Source organism: Colias eurytheme, chromosome 23 (genome assembly GCF_061535395.1).
Source record: "Colias eurytheme isolate Ceu_HAF_F1 chromosome 23, ilColEury1 Martin Lab GWU primary, whole genome shotgun sequence".
NCBI lineage: Eukaryota > Metazoa > Arthropoda > Insecta > Lepidoptera > Pieridae > Colias > Colias eurytheme.
This window is the reverse complement of record NC_143002.1, coordinates 3,490,348-3,514,746: the sequence shown is the minus strand read 5'-3', so window position 1 is coordinate 3,514,746 and position 24,399 is coordinate 3,490,348. Positions and strand designations below refer to the sequence as shown.

The window sequence follows — 24,399 nt, the reverse complement described above, 5'->3', positions numbered from 1 at the left end:
TTATATTGTCATTTAAGTTCTTTATAAATTTATTATCGAATCACGCCTCGTGATCGTATTTTTTCTATTCTTTAAAAAATACCAATTATTTTTTTATACTGAACATTATCATAACCTACAATTGACAATCAATACACATACAATATTCCTACACCAAAAAGATTCGTAGTTTAAGACTACTATGATATAGATTTATGAAATATCTGAAGAGGCAGCCCTTATCCTAATAAAACCTCTTGCTTGACCGTGTTAATAGCATAGTATACATATATAAAGAGAGCAGTAGTCCAACTCTCGGCATTTAGGAACGCACGGTAGCTAAACTCGCGAGGCACAGGGTTGTCACTTGTCACATTGATATTTTAAATAATTGTATAAACAAACACCGACCGCTCACAGCAATGACGCGGCCCTCGCGAGAACGGTCCCAGAGTAGGAACCGAGCCGCGTTGTGTGCGTGCGTACCTACGTACTTACATGAACGGGGGGCGTGGCCAAGTGCAAGCATACATACAAACGGCGCGATGTACCTTTGTTCGAAGATTTCTCTTTTTATACTGTGCTAGTAGGGTATGGAATACATACATTTGTTTTGTTTCACTTGGATATAGTCCTTGTTGGTTTTTCACTTAGATGATTAGTTTTCCTGCCTATCAAACGGAGACTTTAGTCTCCCTGTAAAAAAAGTCGGGTTAAAATCTCTTTGTATGAGTACCAATTAATTATACCAGATGTAAGTCAATTTGATTATTTATTTAAGAATTTTCAACAAGTAATACGTAACAGTTTATATAACTTAAGTGGTCCACTGTACCTACCTTTAAATTTTTAGGAGATTTCAGCATTACATAGTTTGTCAATTTGGTTAAAATTATAACTGTGTAGTAAACACTTATTTACGCAATGTAGCAGTTGTGCGTACATACAAAATTAATAACTTCGATCTTCATTATCATTATTATCTCCAAAGGTGCGGAATATTTTATAATTAGCCGTTTTTGGTAACTCGATAACAATTCCAGTAATCTTAATCATGATGGTTCAAAGATAAAGAATCCTAATATATTTCTCATTTTTCAATTTTGGGATACATTTGATTTTTGAGCACAGAAAATTTAGCACAAAATGCTTGCGCTCAAAGAAGTTATTGTGCTATTAAGGTATGTCAATTTTTTTATTACATCATTATTTAGGAACATCCAAAAACAATTTCGCATATTATGTTCAGTGGAATTTGATTTTAAATTAACGTTAAATTAATTTTTCTTTCATCATAAACTGCATCACTGTTAAATTATTGATCCATATTTTAGTTATTCAAAAATACATTTATAAGTTTAACAGTCTGTGGTTTAACTAACATTTATTTCTTACATGTTTACATAATTAAATAATTTTTCGACAGAACTAGTGTTATGTAGTGTCTAAGCAATTTCTTTAATTATTTCATCAGCACCAGAAAGAACATAATTTAGCTTTTTCATTCTTATACAGCTTTTACTAATTTGTTTACTTGTCTTATAATGTATCTAATTTCAGTATAATATATGGCATCACAGCAGTCAGTTTGAATAATGAGGAATCCCGGAATAATACGCAAAGAAACTTGAGAAGATTTCCAGCAAATTTCCTGTTTGGAGCTTCTTCATCTTCATATCAAATAGAAGGAGCTTGGAATGAAGGAGGTAATTATTGTTTCAATTCATAAATTTTCAATATGCTGATGTTATTAAATCAGAACAGAAGATTTTAATTTTTATGAGTAATTGAAATGTGTTTTTTAAGTATGTGTTAAAAAAACACAATTCTTATCGTTTATGCTATAAAGTTACGATTCATAAGCTAACTTTCCTTTGAGAACCCTTTAAGTAGTTACGAGAATAATTTAGGAAATGCAAATCAGTAATTATTATGTAAGTACCTACTGTTTATTTTTTGTGGCAAGGTCTGAATTTGATCTTATGCCTACTTCCCTACTAATATTATAAATGCGAAAGTAACTCTGTCTGTCTGTCTGTTACGCTTTCCCGCTTAAACCTCTCAACCGATTTTAATGAAATTTGGCACAGACAATCTTTAGATCCCGAAAAAGAACATCCTACAGGCTATCTTTTATCAAAACACCACGCGGGCGAAGCCGCGGGCTGAAGCTAGTAATTTCTATAATTAATTTATGCTAGTATTTTTTTTTCTTACCACTTAAACATAAATCACACGTACCATTATACCAAATACCAAATATTACAGGTAAAGGATGGTCTATGTGGGACCACCTCGTCAGAACAGACCCCGACCATATCGATGACAGATCAACTGGCGATATAGCCGCCAACTCGTACCACTTTTACAAACGAGACATTGAAATGCTCAAAGAACTTGGCGTGTCCATCTACAGATTCTCCATTTCTTGGCCCCGAATTCTGCCCTTCGGTCGACATGACTACGTAAACCCAGAAGGAGTGGCATATTACAATAATTTGATCAACGAACTCCTTGCTAATGACATCACCCCATTTGTGACTATTTACCACTGGGAACTGCCTCAAAATTTGAACGAACAGGGTGGTTGGTTGACTGAAGATATCGTCGATTGGTTTGGAGATTACGCTCGAGTGTTGTACCGTAATTTTGGAGACAGAGTGAAGCATTGGTTGACTATAAATGAACCGTATATTCATTGCAATCACGGGTATAGTCAAGGGCTCCATGCGCCAAAGATACTGTCGCCAGGCATCGGGTTTTATGAATGTGGTCGTCATATTCTTTTGGCTCATGCAAGGGCGTACCATATTTATAAGAACGAGTTTGCATCTCAAGGTGGTCAAATTTCTATAGTTATCAGTTCGGATATGTCCATGCCAAGTGATGATTCTCAATCCAGCTATGAGGCTATGGAAGATTACAGGGCTTTCTATGTAAGTATAATAAGTCACAATTTTACTGCAACAATATTTTGCTGATGATCAAAATAAGAAAACTCTCAGACAACCCTCTTCACAACGGATAGCTTTGGCCCAACAAATCGTCGATGTTTGCCACCATTACGGCGATTATAAATAAACACAAAAAAACATATACAATGACTGCCGACCTCAGACATTTAGGCCCTCTACACTGTCATGATTTTTGTTTTGTTTATTTTCTATACTTTAAGGGTTGCCTGGTAGAGATCGCTACCTAGCGATAAGGCCGCCTTTTGCTTGTTTATATGTGTTGTGTGCTTTTGTATCTGTATTTTTTAAGCAATAAAGAATTTTCATTCATTCATGATTGAATAGTTAAGAGAGCTCGTTAAGTAATATTCGTCTTTACTTAAAATATAAATATCATTTCAGGTCGGCCAATACATGGATCCAATTTTCTCAGCAACCGGCAATTATCCTCAACGACTGATTGACAGAGTTGCCCAGGCTAGTGCGAACCAAGGGCTTTCAGAATCTCGTCTCCGCCCATTCACGCAGGAACAAATCGACTATATTAGGGGAACTGCTGATTTCCTTGCGTTGAACCATTATACGAGTAAATTTGTGTATAGGAATGATTCTCTTAAGGGAACTTTCCAAGTTCCTTCCCATCGAGATGATTCTTTTGTTGGCACGTATCCTGACCCCTCTTGGATGCAAGGAGACGTTTGGCTATTTGTGAGTGAAAATTTTGCATGTTATTTTGAGAGTTTTAACTCTTAGTCTTATTATAGCATGGAATGCAATTAATACAATTTTGAAAAAAAAAACTGAGAGAATAGATAAAGAAAACTATACATCAATGGGATTTCTTCTACAGGTCGAAGGAAGCGGATTCGAATCCCGCCTCATGGTCTTTTGGTTACCATTTGATACAAATTTTAGTGGGATTTTTAAAATGCAAAGTAGAAAATAGATAAGAATAAAAATAATATCTGCGTCGATTGTTTTGTAATTCTCAGCAAAACAAATGATAAACTATAATCGTATATTATCTATTATGACCAATTGCTTTTGAAACTTGTTTCTTTTTAATACTATCGTAGCTACGTTAATCGAGTGTTAGTCCAAACCGGTTCGATTATATAAAAAGGCATAATCCTGTAATACTGCTGAATTGAGATTAGATGTAATAACGAATAGAATTATGATAAGATTTTCAGGCCTACGTCATTAAGGAATAACGTAGAATTCTGCTGGTAAAAGAATTATTTAAATCGGTTCAATAGTTTTTGAATTAATTCGATACAAACAATCAAATCTCCTCTTTATAAGTATTTATTATAAATTATTTAAAAAATAGCCTATGGCACCCAGGACTGTATGCAGGCTTAATGCAAAAATCAAAATGTTTAGAAACAGTAGTTTTTGAAGTAGGTAGCTTAATCAAATCTTTCCTCTCTATATTAGTTACCTTAATAGCATTATAATTCTTCCAGTCATACCCTCCCGGACTATACAAACTCCTAGTGCACTTGAAAGAGAGATACAACGATTTAACAATTTACATAACAGAGAATGGATTTGGTTACGGGACAACTGGTCTAGTAGATGAGAAGAGAGTCACGTATCTAAGAGGATATATTAATTCCTTGTTAGATGCTATAGACGCGGGTGTGGATGTCAGAGGATATTGCGCTTGGAGTCTGATGGACAATTTTGAATGGAATGCTGGGTTCACGTAAGTTGAAATTTATATTTTAAGTAAGTCATTTATTCGGTAGATACAGTGTATCGGTAGGTATACTTGAGTAATGTATAAAACTCAAAGGTGACAGACTGACATAGTGATCTATCAACGCACAGCCCAAACCACTGAACGGATCGGGCTGGGCATGTAGGTATATATTAGGACTTAGGACGTAGGCATCCACTAAGAAAGAATTTTGAAAATTTTACCCCTGAGTGGATAAAATAGGGGATTAAAGTTTTTACCATGAAAATTTATGTTTATCACGCAGGCGAAGCTGCGGGCAACAGCTAGTAATTTATATAGTAACTGGTTAACCTAAGATTGTATGTCACTCGATAAAATAGATACTCTTTAGTCGGGATTTATTTTTTAAACTATTTTTATTTAGCTTGCTTTCGAGTTATGTAAATTCATGTTTAAGGTGTTTACATATTTGAAATACGCTAAGGAAGCTCTTTCATCCCCACACAACTTTTTTATTCTTAGTTTAAGTTCCCTAGTGGGCGCTGTATCAATTTAACGTAACGTGATTTAATTTCATCAAAATTTCATAAAAATCGGTCAAGCCGTTTTTGAGTTTGATAACAATACTGTGACAATATGATGAGTGATGATAGACGGCATTTGAACTGAAAAATAGAAATTCATAGAATCTACTATCAATCGGAAATACAGATTATTTGAAAAGATTATTTATAATTAACATGAAAAAGTATTATTATTTTTCTCAGGTATAAGTACGCATTATCATAGGTAATATTTAAAAATAATTAAAACTACCCAATGTTTTAATCTTATTAAGCTCTAATCAGAATATATTATATTTTTGTTATTTTGTTCTCTTCAAATAATTGATTGTTATGGATATCTAATTAATCCCTGATTTCGACGTGATTTGCAATTTGCTTTAATGAAAATTACCTACAGACCAATCTAAATGTGAATTTGATTAAAATACGTACATATCTGTATTCTGTATGGTCATTGAGTATTATGGTCATTGAATATTATATACACTTCACATCTATACCATTTAAATCAAATTATAATAATACCATCACTACATAGTATAAAACAAAGTCGCTTTCTCTGTCCCTATGTCCCTATGTATGCTTAAATCTTTAAAACTACGCAACGGATTTTGATGCGATTTTTTGTAATAGATAGAGTGATTCAAGAGGAAGGTTTAAGTATATAATTAATTAGGTTTTAGACAAAGCGGGCGAAGCCGCGAGCGGAAAGCTAGTTTAATATATAAAACATAGGTCGATCGAGCGCACGGACGATCCTCTTTTTTCATACAAAACGCTCCGCTGTACGTCTAACGGACCGCTTCGGCACCGCAGCCGTCCGACACGAAATGCATAAATTGAAAGCGCCCATAGAATCAATTCTTTAGAGATAATAGAGTCTATAATTAATCATATAGGTCAAATCAAAAAATTAAAAAATAGGTCAAATCACACGTCAGAGTAGAAGGGATTGAAAATGGCGTCGCTCATTTGTCAAATTGTTTTTTGACGATATCATAGTATGATTTTAACTGTGTGAGAGACAAATAGGGCAACCATTTTCAGTCCCATTTTAATTTGATCTACTTCTAACAATAGAAGGCGATAAGTAGTTTTTGTTAAAAAAAATCTGGCAACTTATACAATTAAACGCTTTTTTTACAGAATGCGTTTCGGTCTCTACGAAGTTGACTTCGACGATGTGAACCGAACACGCAGACCCAGAAAATCAGCACTAGTGTATAAGGAAATAATTAGATCTAGGGTTATAGACCCTACCTACAATCCGGACCCGTATGCAAAAGATGACTCCAATAGTGCTATTGTAGTTAAAACATCTGCATTGTTTATTTTATTATCTGCTTTTGTTAGTATGATTTTGTAATCTGTGATATTTTCTGTATAGATAATTTATTTATGTTACTGTAATAAGATATTGTATGACTGCTTAGACAGTGCGCGCACGAGCAACTTTGTCTCCGCAACTATTTTGTCTCCGCAACTATTTCGTCTCCGCAACTATTTCGTCTCTTCACCCATGGGCTAGTATGAAAGTGCGCGCACGTAGCGACGCAACTCCCCATACAAATTGATGGGAGAGACAAAATAGTTGCGGAGACAAAGTTGCTCGTGCGCGCTCGCTCTTAAAGCTACTGAGAACAAACTTAACTAAATGTAAATAATAAATAATTTGGAAAATCCAAAAGTGCACGCCTCATAATTTTTTTTTAATAATTATTTATTAATTATTATTTTTGTTTATTTTATAACAATTAAACCACATCGAATCAGACCCTGAAAAATGAAAGGGTTCTATTCCTGAGCATACTCAAGCGTAAGAGAAAAAAAAAGACTCGATTAGTAAAGTATTTCGGTCGCTATCGTGTTAACAAGAAAATCCTCCGCACATACAGACACACGGACGTCCAAGACAGAACTTTTTTAAACTGTTTTTTAACTAGTTTAAATAACAAAAATGACATCAAAAATATCATGAATGTTATAAATAGTGTTTTTTCTTAATATGTGTGTGTATGTATTATCTTACAAGTGCAATGTATGATACATAAAGACATTTTAAGTTTGAAAAATCAGATGTTTTGCGCGAAGTGACAGTAGTACCCACCTCAACGCTTCGCTTATGAGGCGTGCAATATAATAAAACTCTACTAACTAACACTAGCTTTAATGATAGGATCAACTTAATTATGTCAATACAGAGTATACCTAAAGAAATAATTTACAATATTTTCTCTCCTATTTATCCATACTAATATTATAAATGTGAAAGTAACTCTGTCTGTCTGTCTGTTACTCAATCACGCCTAAACTACTGAACCAATTTGCGTGAAATTTGGTATGGAGATATTTTGATACCCGAGAAAGAACATTTTATTGTTTCTTTTTATTGCGAAATATGTACCACGGGTGAAGCCAAAGGCCACGGGCGTATATATATATATATATACAGGGTGTCCCAATGTTGGTATACTAAGCTCAAAGGAGCTTATAGTTTTGCATACGCTGACTACGTAAAAAATATTAATAAAATTCCAGACACAGTTTTTTTTTTTCAAATAGATGAATTCTTAAAACTCTATGTATACACCCCTAACAAGCAACCCGCCCAGCTTTGCTCCCAGCACGTGACCTATCGTTTAAGATTATGTTTTATGCTAGAGGAGAAAACATGGATTTTCAGGAAAAATTCAGCAAAACTTTTTTAATGTAATTTTGTTGTTTCACGATATATTAAAGAAATCGTGGAAATAGGTACATATCTTATTTAAGGGGCATTTCACGTGAAGCTGGCATTTAAAAAAAACAGTATTCTTTAAAATAAATATAGATAACGGTATTATGAAATACTAGCGTAGGTACAACTATACATATACTACATGAGCGCGCAGCTTCGTCCACTTAGTAGAGTACAGTCTACTTTTAGGGAAAAACTATCTTTTATAAAAAGCCATCAAAATAATTAGTTTACTTTTAAAGATTAAAGTAATTTAGATCTCTATGGTAATTTCCTAGGGGCAGACAGAAAGCGTCTTTATTTTAAACTAGAGGTCCGCCCCGGCTTCGCCCGTGGTACATATTTCGCAATAAAAGGTAGCCTATGTCCTTTCTCGGGTATCAAAATATCTCCATACCAAATTTCATGCAAATTGGTTCAGTAGTTAAGGCGTGATTGAGTAACAGACAGACAGACAGAGTTACTTTCGCATTTATAATATTAGTATGGATTATGAAGTGATATTCAATTACCCTTTAATCGTTATAATTTTTTTAAATCCCTAATTAATTAACTAACTTACTAAAAAATGATTGAAATCGGAAATTTAATTTTTGTTTCGATACCCGCTTCACGTGAAAAGCCCCTATAGTTAATTGTTTTTGTTGATAAGTCGCCATTCACGATTCTCCAAAATCAAATTAATATATCTTTCAATTGACTGATTGCTTTTATCAATGTAATCGATTGAAATGTATTCAAAACAAAAAAGAGCCAACCCTTATTTTCCTGTTCTTATGGTTCATTTAACATCAATAGTTTTGAATTTGATATTTTGACTTTATGGCATTTAACTTCTTTATAAATTTATTATCGAATCACGCCTCGTGATCGAATTTTTTCTATTCTTTAAAAAATACCAATTATTTTTTTGTATACTGAACATTATCATAACCTGCAATTGACTATCAATATACATACAATATATAACAACAAAAAGATTCGTAGTTTAATAAGACTACTATGATAAAGAAAAATATCTGAAGAGCCAGCCCTAGTCCTAATAAAACCTCTTGCTTGTCCGTGTTAGTAGCATAGTACATATAAAGAGAGCAGTAGTCCAACTCTCGGCATTTAGGAGAGCACGGTAGCTAAACTCGCGAGGCGCAGGGTTGTCACTTGTCACATTGATATTTTAAATAATTGTATATACAAACACCGACCGCTCACAGCAATGGCGCGGCCCTCACGAGAACGATGCCAGAGTCGCGTTGTGTGCGTGCGTACCTACGTAGGTACTTACATGAACGTGCATACAGAGCGCTTGGCCTGATGTACCTTTGTTCGAAAATAACATACTGCTCTTTTTATACTATGCTAGTAGGGTGTAGAATATACATTTGTTTTGTTTCACTTAGATATAAGTAGTCCTTGTGGGTTTTTCACTTATCACCTTAATAGACGATTAGTTTTCCTGTCTGCCAAACGGAGACTTTAGACTCCCTGTAAAAAAAATCGGATTAAAATCTCTTTGTATGAGTACCAATTAATTATTCCAGATGTAACTAATTTTTTTTATTTATTTAAGAATTTTCAACAAGTAATACGTAATAGTTTATATAACTTAAGTGGCCCACTGTACCTTTAAATTTAGGAGATTTCAGCATTATATAGTTTTTCAATTTGGGTAAAATATAATCACTGTTATATGTAGTAAACACTTATTTACGCAATGTAGCGGTTGTGCGTACATACAAAATTAATTACTTACCCTATATATTGAAGAAGTCAATCTTTATTATCATTATTATCTCCAATGATGCGGAATATAATTAGCCTTTTTTGGTAAATAGATAACAATTCCAGTAATTTTTATCATGATGGTTCAAAGATAAAGAATCCTAATATATATCTCATTTTCCGATTTTGGGATACATTTGATTTTTGAGCACAGAAAATTTAGCACAAAATGCTTGCGCTCAAAGAAGTAGTTGTGCTAATAAGGTACGTGAATGTTTTTATTACATCATTATTGAGGAACGTCGAAAAAACAATTTTGCATATTATGTTCAGTGAAATTTGATTTTAAATTAACGTTTAATTAATTGTTCTTTCATTATAAACTGCATCACTGTTAATTAGGTATTGATCCATATTTTTAGTTATTCAAAAATACATTTATAAGTTAATAACTTTTATTTCTTACATGTTTACATTATTAAATAATTTTTCGACAGCACTAGTGTTAAATAGTGTCAAGCAATTTCTTTAATTATTTCATCAGCACCAGAAAGAACATAATTTAGCTTTTTTTATTCTTATACAGCTTTTTCTAATTTGTTTACTTGTCTTATAATGTTTCTAATTTCAGTATAATATATGGCATCACAGCAGTCAGTTTGAATAATGAGGAATTCCGGAATAATACGCAAAGAAATTTGAGAAGATTTCCAGCAAATTTCCTGTTTGGAGCTGCTACATCTTCATATCAAATAGAAGGAGCTTGGAATGAAGGAGGTAATTGTTCAATTCATAAATTTTCAATTTTTATGAGAGTAGAGTAAATGAAATACTTTCTTTATGTATGTGATAGAAAAACATAATTCTTATCGTTTATGCTATAAAATTACGATTCATAAGCTAATTTTCCTTTGAGAAACCTTTAAGTAGTTACGAGTATAATTTAGTAAATGCAAATAAGTAATTAAATGAACGAGTTTGATCTGATAATTTCTATAATTAATTTACGCTAGTATTTTTTTTTCTTACCACATAAACATAAATCACACATACCATTATACCAAATACCAAATATTACAGGAAAAGGATGGTCTATGTGGGACCACCTCGTCAGAACAGACCCCGACCATATCGCAGACAGATCAACTGGCGATATAGCCGCCAACTCGTACCACTTTTACAAACGAGACATTGAAATGCTCAAAGAACTTGGCGTGTCCATCTACAGATTCTCCATTTCTTGGCCCCGAATTCTGCCCTTCGGTCGACATGACTATGTTAACCCAGAAGGAGTGGCATATTACAATAATTTGATCAACGAACTCCTTGCTAATGACATCACCCCATTTGTGACTATTTACCACTGGGAACTGCCTCAAAATTTGAACGAACAGGGCGGTTGGTTGACTGAAGATATCGTCGATTGGTTTGGAGATTACGCTCGAGTGTTGTACCGTAATTTTGGAGACAGAGTGAAACATTGGTTGACTATAAATGAACCGTATATTCATTGCAATCACGGGTATAGTCAAGGGCTCCATGCGCCAAAGATAATGTCGCCAGGCATCGCGTTTTATGAATGTGGTCGTCATATTCTTTTGGCTCATGCAAGGGCGTACCATATTTATAAGAACGAGTTTGCATCTCAAGGTGGTCAAATTTCTATAGCTATCGTTTCGGATCATTCCATGCCAAGTGATGATTCTCAATCCAGCTATGAGGCTATGGAAGATTACAGGGCTTTCTATGTAAGTATAATAAATCACAATTTTACTGCAACAATATTTTGCTGATGATCAAAATAAGAAAATTCTCAGACAACCCTCGTCACAATGGACAGCTTTATGCCAACAAATCGTCGATGTTTGCCACCATTACGGCGATTATAAATAAACACAAAAAAACATATACAACGACTGCCGACCTCAGACATTTAGGCTCTCTACACTGTCATTATTTTTGTTTTGTTTATTTCCTATACTTTAAGGGTTGCCTGGTAGTAGAGGTCCGCGCCACGCCGGCGTGCCGCCGCCGAGAGACCCCGGCGCGCCGCCGCCGCCGCCGGGTCACAGAAAAATTGGCGCCGAGTTCAAATTTTGCGCGCGAACCATGTGTCACGCACGCATTGTTGTCTACAACACGGCAACGTCGCATCGATATAGTAGACAATGTCTACTATACTATATGTTTTACTCCAAAAGCTAGCCAAAAAACACTCCAATAGATTTATTGATGAGGATGACGACGTCGCTCAAGAGTGTTGGAGATATTTGGCTACGGCTAACCCTTCAGATTTAGGAGATGTAGAGGACAACATTCTTAAGTTCTGGGAACAAAAAAAAGTTGTTTTTCCTTGGCTTGCCGGATTAGAGCGATCGCTTCTATCTATCTCAGCTACAAGCACGCCAAATGAAAGGGTTTTTTCTGTAGCTGGGCTAGTCTTAACTGCGAAGAGATCGCGTCTAAATCCTGCAAAAGTTAACAAAATTATTTTTATCCATGATAATTATAAACATGATTTGTTACAAATCAGTAACATTCATTGCTATGCAGACGACAGTACGGGGGATGCTCTTTATCCCGGCCGAGCAAACACCTCAAAGGAAAGCCTCAATGAGAGTCGAAACAAACTTCTGTCTGAAGTCGAGTCTTCTCTCCAAGAAGTCTCGGATTGGGGCGAATTTAATCTTGTCGAGTTCAATCCCCTTAAGACATAGGTTTGCGCGTTCACCTCTAAAAAGACCCCATTTGTCGTAGAACATCGGTTTAAGATTACTAGTTTAGTATATCGCTGAAAATCGGAATCCTCGGAGTTGAAATCTCGAGTGACGTTCAATTCCGCAGTCATTTGGAAGCGAAGGCTAAATTAGCCTCGAAAAAACTTGGTGTGCTCAGTAGATCGAGACAGTACTTCAAGCCGGCCCACCGACTTCAGCTGTACAAGGCTCAGGTGCGACCGCATATGGAGTACTGTTCTCATCTCTGGGCCGGAGCCCCACAGTACCAACTCCTTCCTTTTGACCGCATCCAACGTCGAGCAGCTCGAATTGTCGATGACCGTAGGCTTTCCGATAGGCTCGATCCACTGTCAGTGCGAAGAGACGTTGCGTCTCTCTGTATACTGTACAGAATCTAATATGGGGAGTGCTCTGAGGAATTGTTCCACCTTTTACCAGCCGCACAGTTCCACCATCGGACCACACGCCGTAAAAACCAGTTCCATCCGCACCATCTGGATGGTTGGCGCTCCACCACTGTCCGCTTCACCCGCAACTTCCTTCCGCATACGGTGAAACTATGGAACGATTTGCCACCTGCGGTGTTCCTGAACAACTACGACATTGGGGCCTTCAAGAAAAGAGCTTATTTGTCCATAAAAGGCCGGCAAAGCACTTGTAACACTTGTGTTACAAGTGTTTATGGGCGGTGGTGACCACTTAACATCAGGTGGCCCACCTACTCCTTTGCTTGCTCTGACATAACATTGCCAATAAAATTATTGGCTAAAAAAAATTATTAAAAATAACTAGCCCACGCCGGCGACGCCGCGCCGCGCCGGGTGCCGCACCCGGCGCGCCGCCGCTGGGCTTTTGGACTGCGGCGCGGACCTCTACCTGGTAGAGATCGCTATCTAGCGATAAGGCCGCCTTTTGCTTGTTTTATATGTGTTGTGTGCTTTTGTTTCTGTATTTTTTAAGCAATAAAGAATTTTCATTCATTAATTCATGATTGCCTCTACTCGTTCAACGTCGCAAATAGTTAAGAGAGCTCATTTAGTAATATTCGTCTTTACTTTATATATAAATATCGTTTCAGGTCGGCCAATACATGGATCCAATTTTCTCAGCAACCGGCAATTATCCTCAACGACTGATTGATAGAGTTGCCCAGGCTAGTGCGAACCAAGGGCTTTCAGAATCTCGTCTCCGCCCATTCACGCAGGAACAAATCGACTATATTAGGGGAACTGCTGATTTCCTTGCGTTGAACCATTATACGAGTAAATTTGTGTATAGGAATGATTCTCTTAAGGGAACTTTCCAAGTTCCTTCCCATCGAGATGATGCTTTCGTTGGCACGTATCCTGACCCCTCTTGGATGCAAGGAGGCAGCTGGCTTTTTGTAAGTGAATATTTTTCGTGTTATTTTGTCAGTTTTAAGTTTTATTCTTATAGCAATAAATGCTATTAATATATTTTTGAAAAATCTGAGAGAATAGAAAAAAAAATCTATCGTTACATACAGCAATCGGATTTCTTCTATAAATGGAAGGACGAAGGAAGCGGGTTCGAATCCCGCCTCAGGGTCTTTTGGTTTCCATTATTTATAATGATACAAATTTTAGTAGGATTTTTAAAATGTAAAGTAGAAAATAGATAAGAATAAAAATAATATCTGCGTCGATTGTTTTGTAATTCGCAGCAAAACAAATGATAAACTATAATCGTATATTATCTATTATGACCAATTGCTTTTGAAACTTGTTTCTTTTTAATACTATCGTAGCTACGTTAATCGAGTGTTAGTCCAAACCGGTTCGATTATATAAAAAGGCATAATCTTGTAATACTGCTGAATTGAGATTAGATGTAATAACGATTAGAATTATGATAAGACTTTCACTGGAAGACAGTTATTATTGTTATTCTTATTATTGTTAAGGAAAGCTGGCATGTTCACAGTACTCACAAATAAATGCGACTCTAGTTTAAGTGTAGACTTGAATTGTAAAATGGGTGCGTTGTAGATAAATATATAAGTACAAACATAATTATGAAAACACTCATAATTTATATGTAAAATTATAATTTAAAAGTAACTCAATTCATTAACTTAATTATTTATTGTCATAATCAATTGTAAAATAATAAAAGTATTAATAATCATTAAATTATCAAATAATAATTAAATTTCATGTCAAATTCAAAGTAATGATAAAACAATACAAATAACACGTGCGCCCACTCCAAAGAATCAAGAAAAGCGAAACCCTAGCAAGTAAGAGATAAGGCTATATTACAATGAAAGCTGTTTTGTTCAGCTATGTATGAAAATTTTAACTTACGGCGTTTACATTTTGATCACAAAACTTATTAAAATTATTACATAATTTAACATAGGGAAAGTAAAAAAAAAATTCTAATTCGTGTGCCACGAAGTATCTCGTCGAATATAGTTAGTAGTATACCTAACGTCTTTGTTTAAATTACATCACCCTGTATTTATAAACAAATGCAAAATAAAAACAATAATTGTCCCCTTCACCCTCATAAGCTAGTCTGCGCGCGAAAGAGACTTTTCATGGTGCGTATGCAGTATGACATCACGCCGTGCGCGTCTTCACAGACACTACACATGTGCAATGTGTAAATGTGTTGACGTTCCAGCTCTTCTTAATCGGCCTATATATTGTTAATGACCTATGAAAATTCAAATTATCTCAAGCTTATTAAATTAAACAAAATTGTATGTAGCCTACGTCATTAAGGAATAACGTAGAATTCTGCTGGTAAAAGAATTATTTAAATCGGTTCAATAGTTTTTGAATTAATTCGATACAAACAAACAATCAAATCTCCTTTTTATAAGTATTTATGATAAATTATTTAAAAAATAGCCTATGGCACCCAGGACTGTATGCAGGCTTAATGCATCAAAATGTTTAGAAACAGTAGTTTTTGAAGTAGGTAGTTTAATCAAATCTTTCCTCTTTATATTAGTTACCTTAATAGCATTATAATTCTTCCAGTCATACCCTCCCGGACTATACAAACTCCTAGTGCACTTGAAAGAGAGATACAACGATTTAACAATTTACATAACAGAGAATGGTTTTGGTTACGGGACAACTGGTCTAGTAGATGAGAAGAGAGTCACGTATCTAAGAGGATATATTAATTCCTTGTTAGATGCTATAGACGCGGGTGTGGATATCAGAGGATATTGCGCTTGGAGTCTGATGGACAATTTTGAATGGAATGCTGGGTTCACGTAAGTTGAAATTTATATTTTAAGTAAGTGATTTATTCGGTAGATACAGTGTATCGGTAGGTATACTTGAGTAATGTATAAAACTCAAAGGTGGCAGACTGACATAGTGATCTATCAACGCACAGCCCAAACCATTGCACGGATTGGGCTGGGCATGTAAGTAGATGTTAGGACTTAGGAAGTAGGCATCCGCTAAGAAAGAATTTAGAAAAAATTACCCCTAAGTGGATTAAATCGGGGATTAAAGGTTTTACCATGAAAATTTATGTTTTCCACGCAGGCGAAGCTGCGGGCAACAGCTAGTAATTTATATAGAAACTGGTTAACCCAAGATTGTATGTCACGATTTATTTTTTAAACTAGTTTTATTTAACTTGCTTTGGAGTTATGTAAATTCATGTTTAAGGTGTATACACATTTGACATAATATGATAAGGAAGCTCCACACAACGAATATTTTAGAGGACGCTGCATACAATTTAACGTAACGTCATGCAGATTTCATTTCATCAAAATTTCATAAAAATCGGTCAAGCCGTTTTTGAGTTTGATAACAATACTGTGACAATAATATGATGATTGACGATAGACGGCATTTGCACTTAAAAATAGAAATTCATAGAATCTACTATCAATCGGAAATACAGATTATTTGAAAAGATTATTTATAATTAACATGAAACATTATTATTATTTTTCTTAATCGCATTATAAAAGGTAATACATATTTAAAAATAATTAAAACTATCCAATGTTTTAATCTTATTAAGCTCGAATCAAAATATATATTTGTGTTATTTTTTTCTCTTCATATAATTGATTGTTATGGCTATCTAATTAATCCCTGATTAAGACGTGATTTGCAATTTGATTAAAATACGTAGTTATATCTGTTTGGTCATTGAGTATTATACACTTCACATTTATTTCACATTTATACTATTTAGATAAATTTATAATAATACCATTTAATATTATATAATTTAATATCCGACGGACGATCCTCTGTTTTCATAAAAAATGCACCGCTTCGGCACCGCAGCCGTCCGACACGAAACGCATAAATTGAAAGCGGACTTCGGCTAGAACTAAGAAACAATTATTATTTGAGAGATAATAGAGTCTATAATCATAGGTCAAATCACACGTCGGAATAGAAGGGATTGAAAATGGCGTCGCTCATTATCAAATTGTTTTTTGACGATATCATAGTATGATTTTAACTGTGTGAGAGACAAATAGGGCAAAAATTTTCAGCCTCATTTTAATTTGATCTACTTCTAACAATAGAAGTTGATAAGTAGTTTTTGTTAAAAAAAATTCTGGCAACTTATACAATTAAAATTTAAATGCTTTTTTTACAGAATGCGTTTCGGTCTCTACGAAGTTGACTTCGACGATGTGAACCGAACACGCAGACCCAGAAAATCAGCACTAGTGTATAAGGAAATAATTAGATCTAGGGTTATAGACCCTACCTACAATCCGGACCCGTATGCAAAAGATGACTCCAATAGTGCTATTGTAGTTAAAACATCCGCATTGTTTATTTTATTATCTGCTTTTGTTAGTATGCTTTTTTAATCTGTGATATTTTCTGTATAGATAATTTATTTGTTTGTAATAAGATATTGTATGACAGCTAAAAGCAACTGAGAACAAACTTAATTAAATGTAAATAATATATGCATATAATAAAAATACCTACTACACTAACTAACACTAGCTTTAATGATAGGATCAACTTAGTTATTTCAATACAGCGTAAATAAATTATTTACAATATTTTCTCTCCTATTTATATGTAACTAGCGGTCCGCCCCGGCTTCGCCCGTGGTACATATTTCACAATAAAAGGTAGCCTATGTCCTTTCTCGGGTATCAAAATATCTCCATACCAAATATCATGCAAATTGGTTCAGTAGTTTAGGCGTGATTGAGTAACAGACAGACAGTCAGAGTTACTTTCGCATTTATAATATTATTAGTATGGATAAGATAAAAGCATGTGTCAAAATCGAGTCTATAGGAATGGCTTACATATAAACCGGTTGGTTAGTGGTTAAAAAGATAGATAGTATGTCTAGATAGAGACGGGATACTAAACGGTATTATATCTCTTAGTTAAAATATTTAAAAGAATACGTAAAGATTATATTTTATAAATAAATGTTATCTCTCTGTACCTCTGTATAACATATCTAAAATATATGGAAGTCATATTATATAATAGCATAGTATAAAGAGAGAAGTAGGTCAACTCCAGATGTTCCGCTCCGCATACGCACAAACGTACGCAGCGTTGCGCATACATACAAACGGCGCGATGTAGGTACCTTTTTTCGAAGTTAACTTGCTTTTCTCTATATATGTACTATGATTATGGTCTTTACAGATATTATTATTTATTTTGAGTCGATATTATTAACTCTTGTATACAAATCAATTCAAGTCGGTAATAAGTTATTTATAGATAATTTGTGTATGGCGTAAACATAATATTCTTATAATATTGTTATTAAGGTGTCATTGATTTAAGATATCATATTATGCCAATATTTTGCATTTTGCGCAATTATTATTCTGGTAGAAAGATAACAATTTTATCAATAAAACAATTTTATTTCATAACTGTTAATTTATTTATCTACGGTATGTGAGGTATTAGCCCGAGAAAATTAAGCCGAAAATAGGCCATTAGCGGAAATAATTCGTGTAGTTTTAAAAATCACTACAGTTATTCCTTGACATGTTCAGATGATCATAATATCGAAAGTCCTCAAGGGAGGGCGGGAGGTTCAAAGGATCCTTATTTTTGCTCTTAATTTATTTATTTATTTATTTATAACACTTTATTGCACAAACAAAGTTAGGAACAGTTAACAGTTAGTTTTTTTTAATTCTAACCTGCACAATTTTGACAGTTATTTTAAGGAAATATTCTACATAAAATTACATTTAAATTTTAAATTATGTTCTATTATTTTTTTGTACGGTCGATACTTAAGGAACTACGGGGGGACAAATTCCTTTTCCTTCCTTTCCCTTGTGTGGATATTTTTAACGATGTAACTTGCAGCTACTGATCAGCTTGATCTCAACAGACATCGATACTCAGTTTTTATCAAACCAAAATTAGATCTCTCTCTGCTCTCTACCTACCTGCCTACTTAAAAGTTTCACCAAAATTTACCTCATTCCGAATGTTTCAATCATAAGAAAGAAGGCGCATTGCATCATATAACACATACAAAATTAATTAGGTAAGTACATACATATTGAATAATTAAATCTCTTCGTTATCAGTATTATCTCCAAAGGTGCGGAATAAATATTTTATATTTAGCCTTTTTTATGGTCACTCGATAACAATTCCAGTAATCTTTATAGTGATGGATCAAAGATAAAGAACCTTAATATATTACTTATTTTCCGATTTTGAGATACATTTGATTTTTGAGCACAGAAAATTTAGCACAAAATGCTTGCGCTCAAAGAAGTAATTGTGTTATTAAGGTACGTGAATTTTTTTATTACATCATTATTGAGGAACGTCGAAAAAACAATTTTACATATGTTCAGTGAAATTGGTTTTTAAATTAACATTTAATTATTTTTTCTTTCATCATAAACTGCATCCCTTATAATGGACCCTTTAGTAATTAAAAAAATACATTTAAAAGTTTAACACACTGTGATAATAATCTCTTTAATGTTTACATTAATAAATATTTTTCCAATAGCATTAGTGTAAAGGCAATTTCTTTACTTATTTCATCATACACCACCAGATATATAAGATAATTTAGCCTTTCCATACTTAAACAGCTTTTCTAATTTGTTGTATTGTTTGTTTTCCAAAGATAAATGAAATAAAAATAAATAAAATTATTTGTGTATCTAATTTCAGTATAATATATGGCATCTCAGCGGTCAGATTGAATAATGAGGAATCCCGGAATAATACGCAAAGAAACTTGAGAAGGTTTCCCGCCAACTTCATGTTTGGAGCTGCTACGTCTTCATATCAAATAGAAGGTGGTTGGAATGAAGGAGGTAATTATTATTTCAATTCATAAATTCTCAATTTGGTTTTTATAAATATCAATTATTTTTCTCAAGTTTTTTTGTTTATAAAACACTTAAATTTAAACTTTGAAGTATCAATTAATAAGCCATGTCTTCTTCAAGCTATGTAGTCTTAACGTATACCTTAAGGGGATAATTTTTTTTTTTTATTGAACCAACTGAAGTCCTAGATAGACCAACTGTTAAATGCTTTTTAAGTAAGGTAAACTTAAGTACTAGTTACTTCGTTTTCATAATTTGTCACAGTCTCTGAACAAATTGTTAAAATGTTATTACTGAACTGAGAAGCGCATTTTTTCAGATATTTCATAAATTAGAGCCCATAGACCATTATAACCATACCATAACCATATACTTACCAAAAATTATAGGTAAAGGTTGGTCCATGTGGGACCACCTCGTCAGAACAGACCCCGGCCATATCGCAGACAGATCAACTGGCGATATAGCCGCCAACTCGTACCACTTTTACAAACGAGACGTAGAAATGCTCAAAGAACTTGGCGTGTCCATCTACAGATTCTCCATTTCTTGGCCCCGAATTCTGCCCTTCGGTCGACATGACTACGTAAACCCAGAAGGAGTGGCATATTACAACAATTTAATCAACGAACTCCTTGCAAATGATATCACCCCATTTGTGACTATTTACCACTGGGAACTACCACAAAATTTGAACGAACAAGGCGGTTGGTTGACAGAAAATATTGTCGATTGGTTCGGAGATTATGCTCGAGTATTGTACCGTAATTTCGGAGACAGAGTGAAGCATTGGTTGACTATAAATGAACCGTATATTCATTGCAATCACGGATATAGTCGAGGGATCCATGCGCCAAGGATACGGTCGCCAGGCATCGCGTTTTATGAATGTGGTCGTCATATTCTCTTGGCTCATGCAAGAGCGTACCATATTTATAAGAACGAGTTCGCATTTCAAGGTGGTCAAGTTGCTATAGTTATAAGTTCGGATATGTCCATGCCAAGTGATGATTCTCAATCCAGCTATGAGGCTATGGAAGATTACAGAGCTTTCTATGTAAGTATAATAAATCAATTTTACTGGAACAATATTTTGTTGATGATCAAAATAAGTATGAATATCCTCTAATGTGTGAAATGGCGTCATAACATGGCACCAAGTCGATCTTATCCTTAGTTGACATAATATTTATATGATGGGCCCTCTTCACAATGGACAGCTTTGACCCAACAAATCTTCGATGTTTGCCACCATTACGGCGATTATGAATAAACATATACAATGACGGCTGACCTCAGACATTTAGGCCCTCTACGCTATCATGATTGCCTCTACTCGCCTAATGCATGAAATGGTTAAGAGAGCTCATCAAGTAACATTTTTCTGGACTTAAAATCTAAATATCCTTTCAGGTGGGCCAATACATGGATCCAATTTTCTCCGCAACCGGCAATTACCCTCAACGACTGATTGATAGAGTGGCCCAGGCTAGCGCAAACCAAGGGCTTTCAGAATCTCGTCTCCGTCCATTCACGCAAGAACAAATCGACTATATTAGGGGAACTTCTGATTTCCTTGCGTTGAACCATTATACGAGTAAATTCGTCTACAGGAATGATTCTCTTAATGGAACTTTCGAAGTTCCTTCCCATCAAGATGATGCTTACCTTGGCACGTATCCTGACCCCTCTTGGATGCAAGGAGGCACTTGGCTTTTTGTAAGTAAAGTTTTAACTAGTTATTTTGTTATCAGAATTAATGTTTGTTTAACATGAATTCTGTAATGTAAGATTTTTCAGATATTTATAAATTTTATATACAAAGTAGAAAAGAAGTAGGAACATCCATCCAATATCCCACCTCGGCAAACTAATTTTTTCTACGATATGATAAGTCGAAGGAAGCGGGTTCTAATCTCGCCTCACGATCTTTGATATGAGTATTCAAAAAATTCAAAAGGAAAAATAATTGATAAAAATAAGAATAATATCCGCGTCGACTTTTTTTGTAATTTGCAGCACATAAAATCAGTGATAAAAAATAATCGTATATACAATGACCAATTGCTTTTGAAACTTGTTTCTTTTGCACGCCTCATAAGCGAAGCGTTGAGGTGGGTACTACTGTCACTTCGCGCAAAACATCTGATTTTTCAAACTTAAAATGTCTTTATGTATCATACATTGCACTTGTAAGATAATACATACACACACATATTAAGAAAAAACACTATTTTTAACGTTCATGATATTTTTGATGTCGTTTTTGTTATTTAAACTAGTTAAAAAACAGTTTAAAAAAGTTCTGTCTTGGACGTCCGTGTGTCTGTATGTGCGGATCCTTTTTCTTGTTAACACGATAGCGACCGAAATACTTTACTAATCGAGTCTTTTTTTTTCTCTTACGCTTGAGTATGCTCAGGAATAGAACCCTTTCATTTTTCAGGGTCTGATTCGATGTGGTTTAATTGTTATTAAATAAACAAAAATAATAATTAATAAATATTAAAAAAAAAAAATTATGAGGCGTGCACTTTTGGATTTTCCAAATTATTTAATACTATCGTAGCTACGTTAATCGAGTGTTAGTCCAAACCGGTTCGATTATATAAAAGTGGCATAATCTTGTAGATAATGCAACTGAATTCTGATTAGACGTAATAACGATTAGAAATATGATAAGACTTTCACTGTCAGATATTATGAAAAATCGAAATACGATTTTTCATTAAATATGTATGTGAGAAATCTTGTGAATTATGATCTCTCTTATCATGCTCATAAACAGATTTCAAACTAGCTTCTCATATGGACAAAATCAAAATAAGATGTAGTCACTCAATAATGTAGCTTTCTGATGGTGAAAAAAATATTGATATCGCCTATCGGATAAGTAGTTTTTGAGTTATATACAAACAGTTGCAGTTATTAGTCGACTTAAAAATAAAGCCTTTGTCACCCAGCCCTGGGCATTATGCAATTGTTTAAAATCACTAGTTTTTAAGCAGCTTCCTCTTCATAATAATAGTAGACTAAATTGCATTTATACTCTTGTAGGCATACCCACCCGGACTTAACAAACTCCTGGTACACTTCAAAGAGAAATACAACAATTTGACAGTTTACGTAACAGAAAATGGTTTCGGTAACTGGACTACTGGTCTCGTTGATGAGAACAGAGTTACTTATCTAAGAGGATATATTAATTCCTTGTTAGATGCTATAGATGCGGGTGTGGATATCAGAGGCTATTGTGCTTGGAGTCTGATGGACAATTTTGAATGGGCTACTGGATACACGTAAGTTGAAATCTTAAATAAGTATATATAAATCAAAGGTGACTTACTGACTGACATAGTGATCTATCAACGCACAGCCCGAACTACTGAACGGATCGGGCTGAAATGCCCGCCAAACACGCCTACATGCCAGATAGATGTGTCTATTTATTTCTGTGTCTGTTTATTTTTTGTAAAAAAAAGTTGAATTTATATTTTTGGTTTTATGGCATTCAAATGCTTTATAAATATAAATTAATAAAAAATAGAAAAAATTCTTATCTGCCAAGTTATATAATTAAATGTTAAATAATTTGCTCTGCTATGTTAAATGAATAAGTAACTATAAAGTATATTATATATATATATGTGTTGTTTTTTCTTATTAGAGGTGTGAATTTAGTTCCTACATAATTGTAATATGTACTCGATGTATTTTATTAAACTGTAAGTGAACCTTAAATGAAATAAATAAATTGATATTTTCTTACAGGATGCGTTTCGGTCTCTACCAAGTTGACTTCGACGATGCGAACCGGACACGCACACCCAGAAAATCAGCACTAGTGTACAAAGAAATAATTAGATCTCGGGTTATTGACCCTACCTACAATCCGGACCCTAATGCCAAAGATGACTCAAATAGTGCTATTGTAGTTAAAACATCTGCATTGTTTATTTTATTATCTGCCTTTGTTAATACGCTTTTTTAATCTGTGATATTTTATGTATAGCTAATTTATAAGAATGTTGAAATAAATATTGTATCGCAGAACTACTGAGAACAATCTAAACTAAATGTAAATAAAAATAAATATAGTTTACAAAATTTAGCTTTAATTATAGAATCAACATAATTGTCACTTTCTCGAAGGCCACGTTTCCATCTGCAAGAAAACTTCTTTCTTCAGTAGCTTGCAAGTCTAATTCCCCGTTTCCACTTGCAAGTAGACTTGCAAGCTGCTGTCAGACAGACTGACGGACATTTCTTGCGGAAATTTTCTTGCAGATGGACAGGCGGCCTTATACAGACTAGGTTAATTATTAATATGTGTCAAAATTGAGTCTATATAATAGGAGTGGGTAAAAAATAAATATAAATTTATATAAAATATAAACATACAAACATACCAGTCAAATTTATAAAACCGTGTTAAAATGATAATTATTATGTGTCTCGATAGAGACAGGATACTATACGGTATTATATGGGTGTCCCACTGTTGGTATACTAAGCTCAAAGGAGGTTATAGTTTTGCATACGCTGAGTACGTAAAAAATAATTAAAAAATTCCAGACTTATTTTTTTTTCAAATAGATGAATTCTTAAAACTCTATGTGTACACCCATAACAAGCGAGTCACCCAACTTTGCCACCAGCACGTGAGCTATCGTTTAAGATTATGTTTTCATAGAT

At 34.2% G+C, this 24,399-nt stretch overlaps 3 protein-coding genes across 4 annotated transcripts; all 3 read left to right on the top strand.

Annotated features, from left to right (window-relative positions):
- Positions 1 to 1,125: 1,125 nt before the first annotated feature.
- On the top strand, positions 1,126 to 19,324 carry LOC149898224 (myrosinase 1-like). Its single transcript, XM_090115263.1, has 7 exons — positions 1,126 to 1,160; positions 1,540 to 1,685; positions 2,248 to 2,915; positions 3,336 to 3,641; positions 4,403 to 4,644; positions 6,333 to 6,534; positions 18,713 to 19,324. The coding sequence occupies exons 1-7, from the start codon at positions 1,126 to 1,128 to the stop codon at positions 18,770 to 18,772; spliced, it is 1,659 nt and encodes a 552-aa protein (XP_089971389.1). The 3' UTR covers positions 18,773 to 19,324.
- LOC149898225 (myrosinase 1-like) lies at positions 9,857 to 18,158 on the top strand. The gene is made up of 6 exons (XM_090115323.1): positions 9,857 to 9,906; positions 10,274 to 10,419; positions 10,723 to 11,390; positions 13,459 to 13,764; positions 15,392 to 15,633; positions 16,998 to 18,158. The coding sequence occupies exons 1-6, from the start codon at positions 9,872 to 9,874 to the stop codon at positions 17,215 to 17,217; spliced, it is 1,617 nt and encodes a 538-aa protein (XP_089971449.1). The 5' UTR covers positions 9,857 to 9,871; the 3' UTR covers positions 17,218 to 18,158.
- Positions 18,667 to 24,186, top strand: LOC149898223 (myrosinase 1-like). 2 transcript variants are annotated; one of them, XM_090115324.1, is made up of 6 exons: positions 18,667 to 18,896; positions 19,544 to 19,689; positions 20,094 to 20,761; positions 21,118 to 21,423; positions 22,762 to 23,003; positions 23,476 to 24,186. In XM_090115324.1, the coding sequence occupies exons 2-6, from the start codon at positions 19,635 to 19,637 to the stop codon at positions 23,693 to 23,695; spliced, it is 1,491 nt and encodes a 496-aa protein (XP_089971450.1). In that variant the 5' UTR covers positions 18,667 to 18,896; positions 19,544 to 19,634; the 3' UTR covers positions 23,696 to 24,186. The 2 variants fall into 2 exon arrangements, with proteins under 2 accessions (XP_089971450.1, XP_089971451.1); XM_090115325.1 differs by lacking the exon at positions 18,667 to 18,896 and having other exon boundaries at positions 19,440 to 19,689.
- The last annotated feature ends 213 nt before the right edge of the window (positions 24,187 to 24,399 follow it).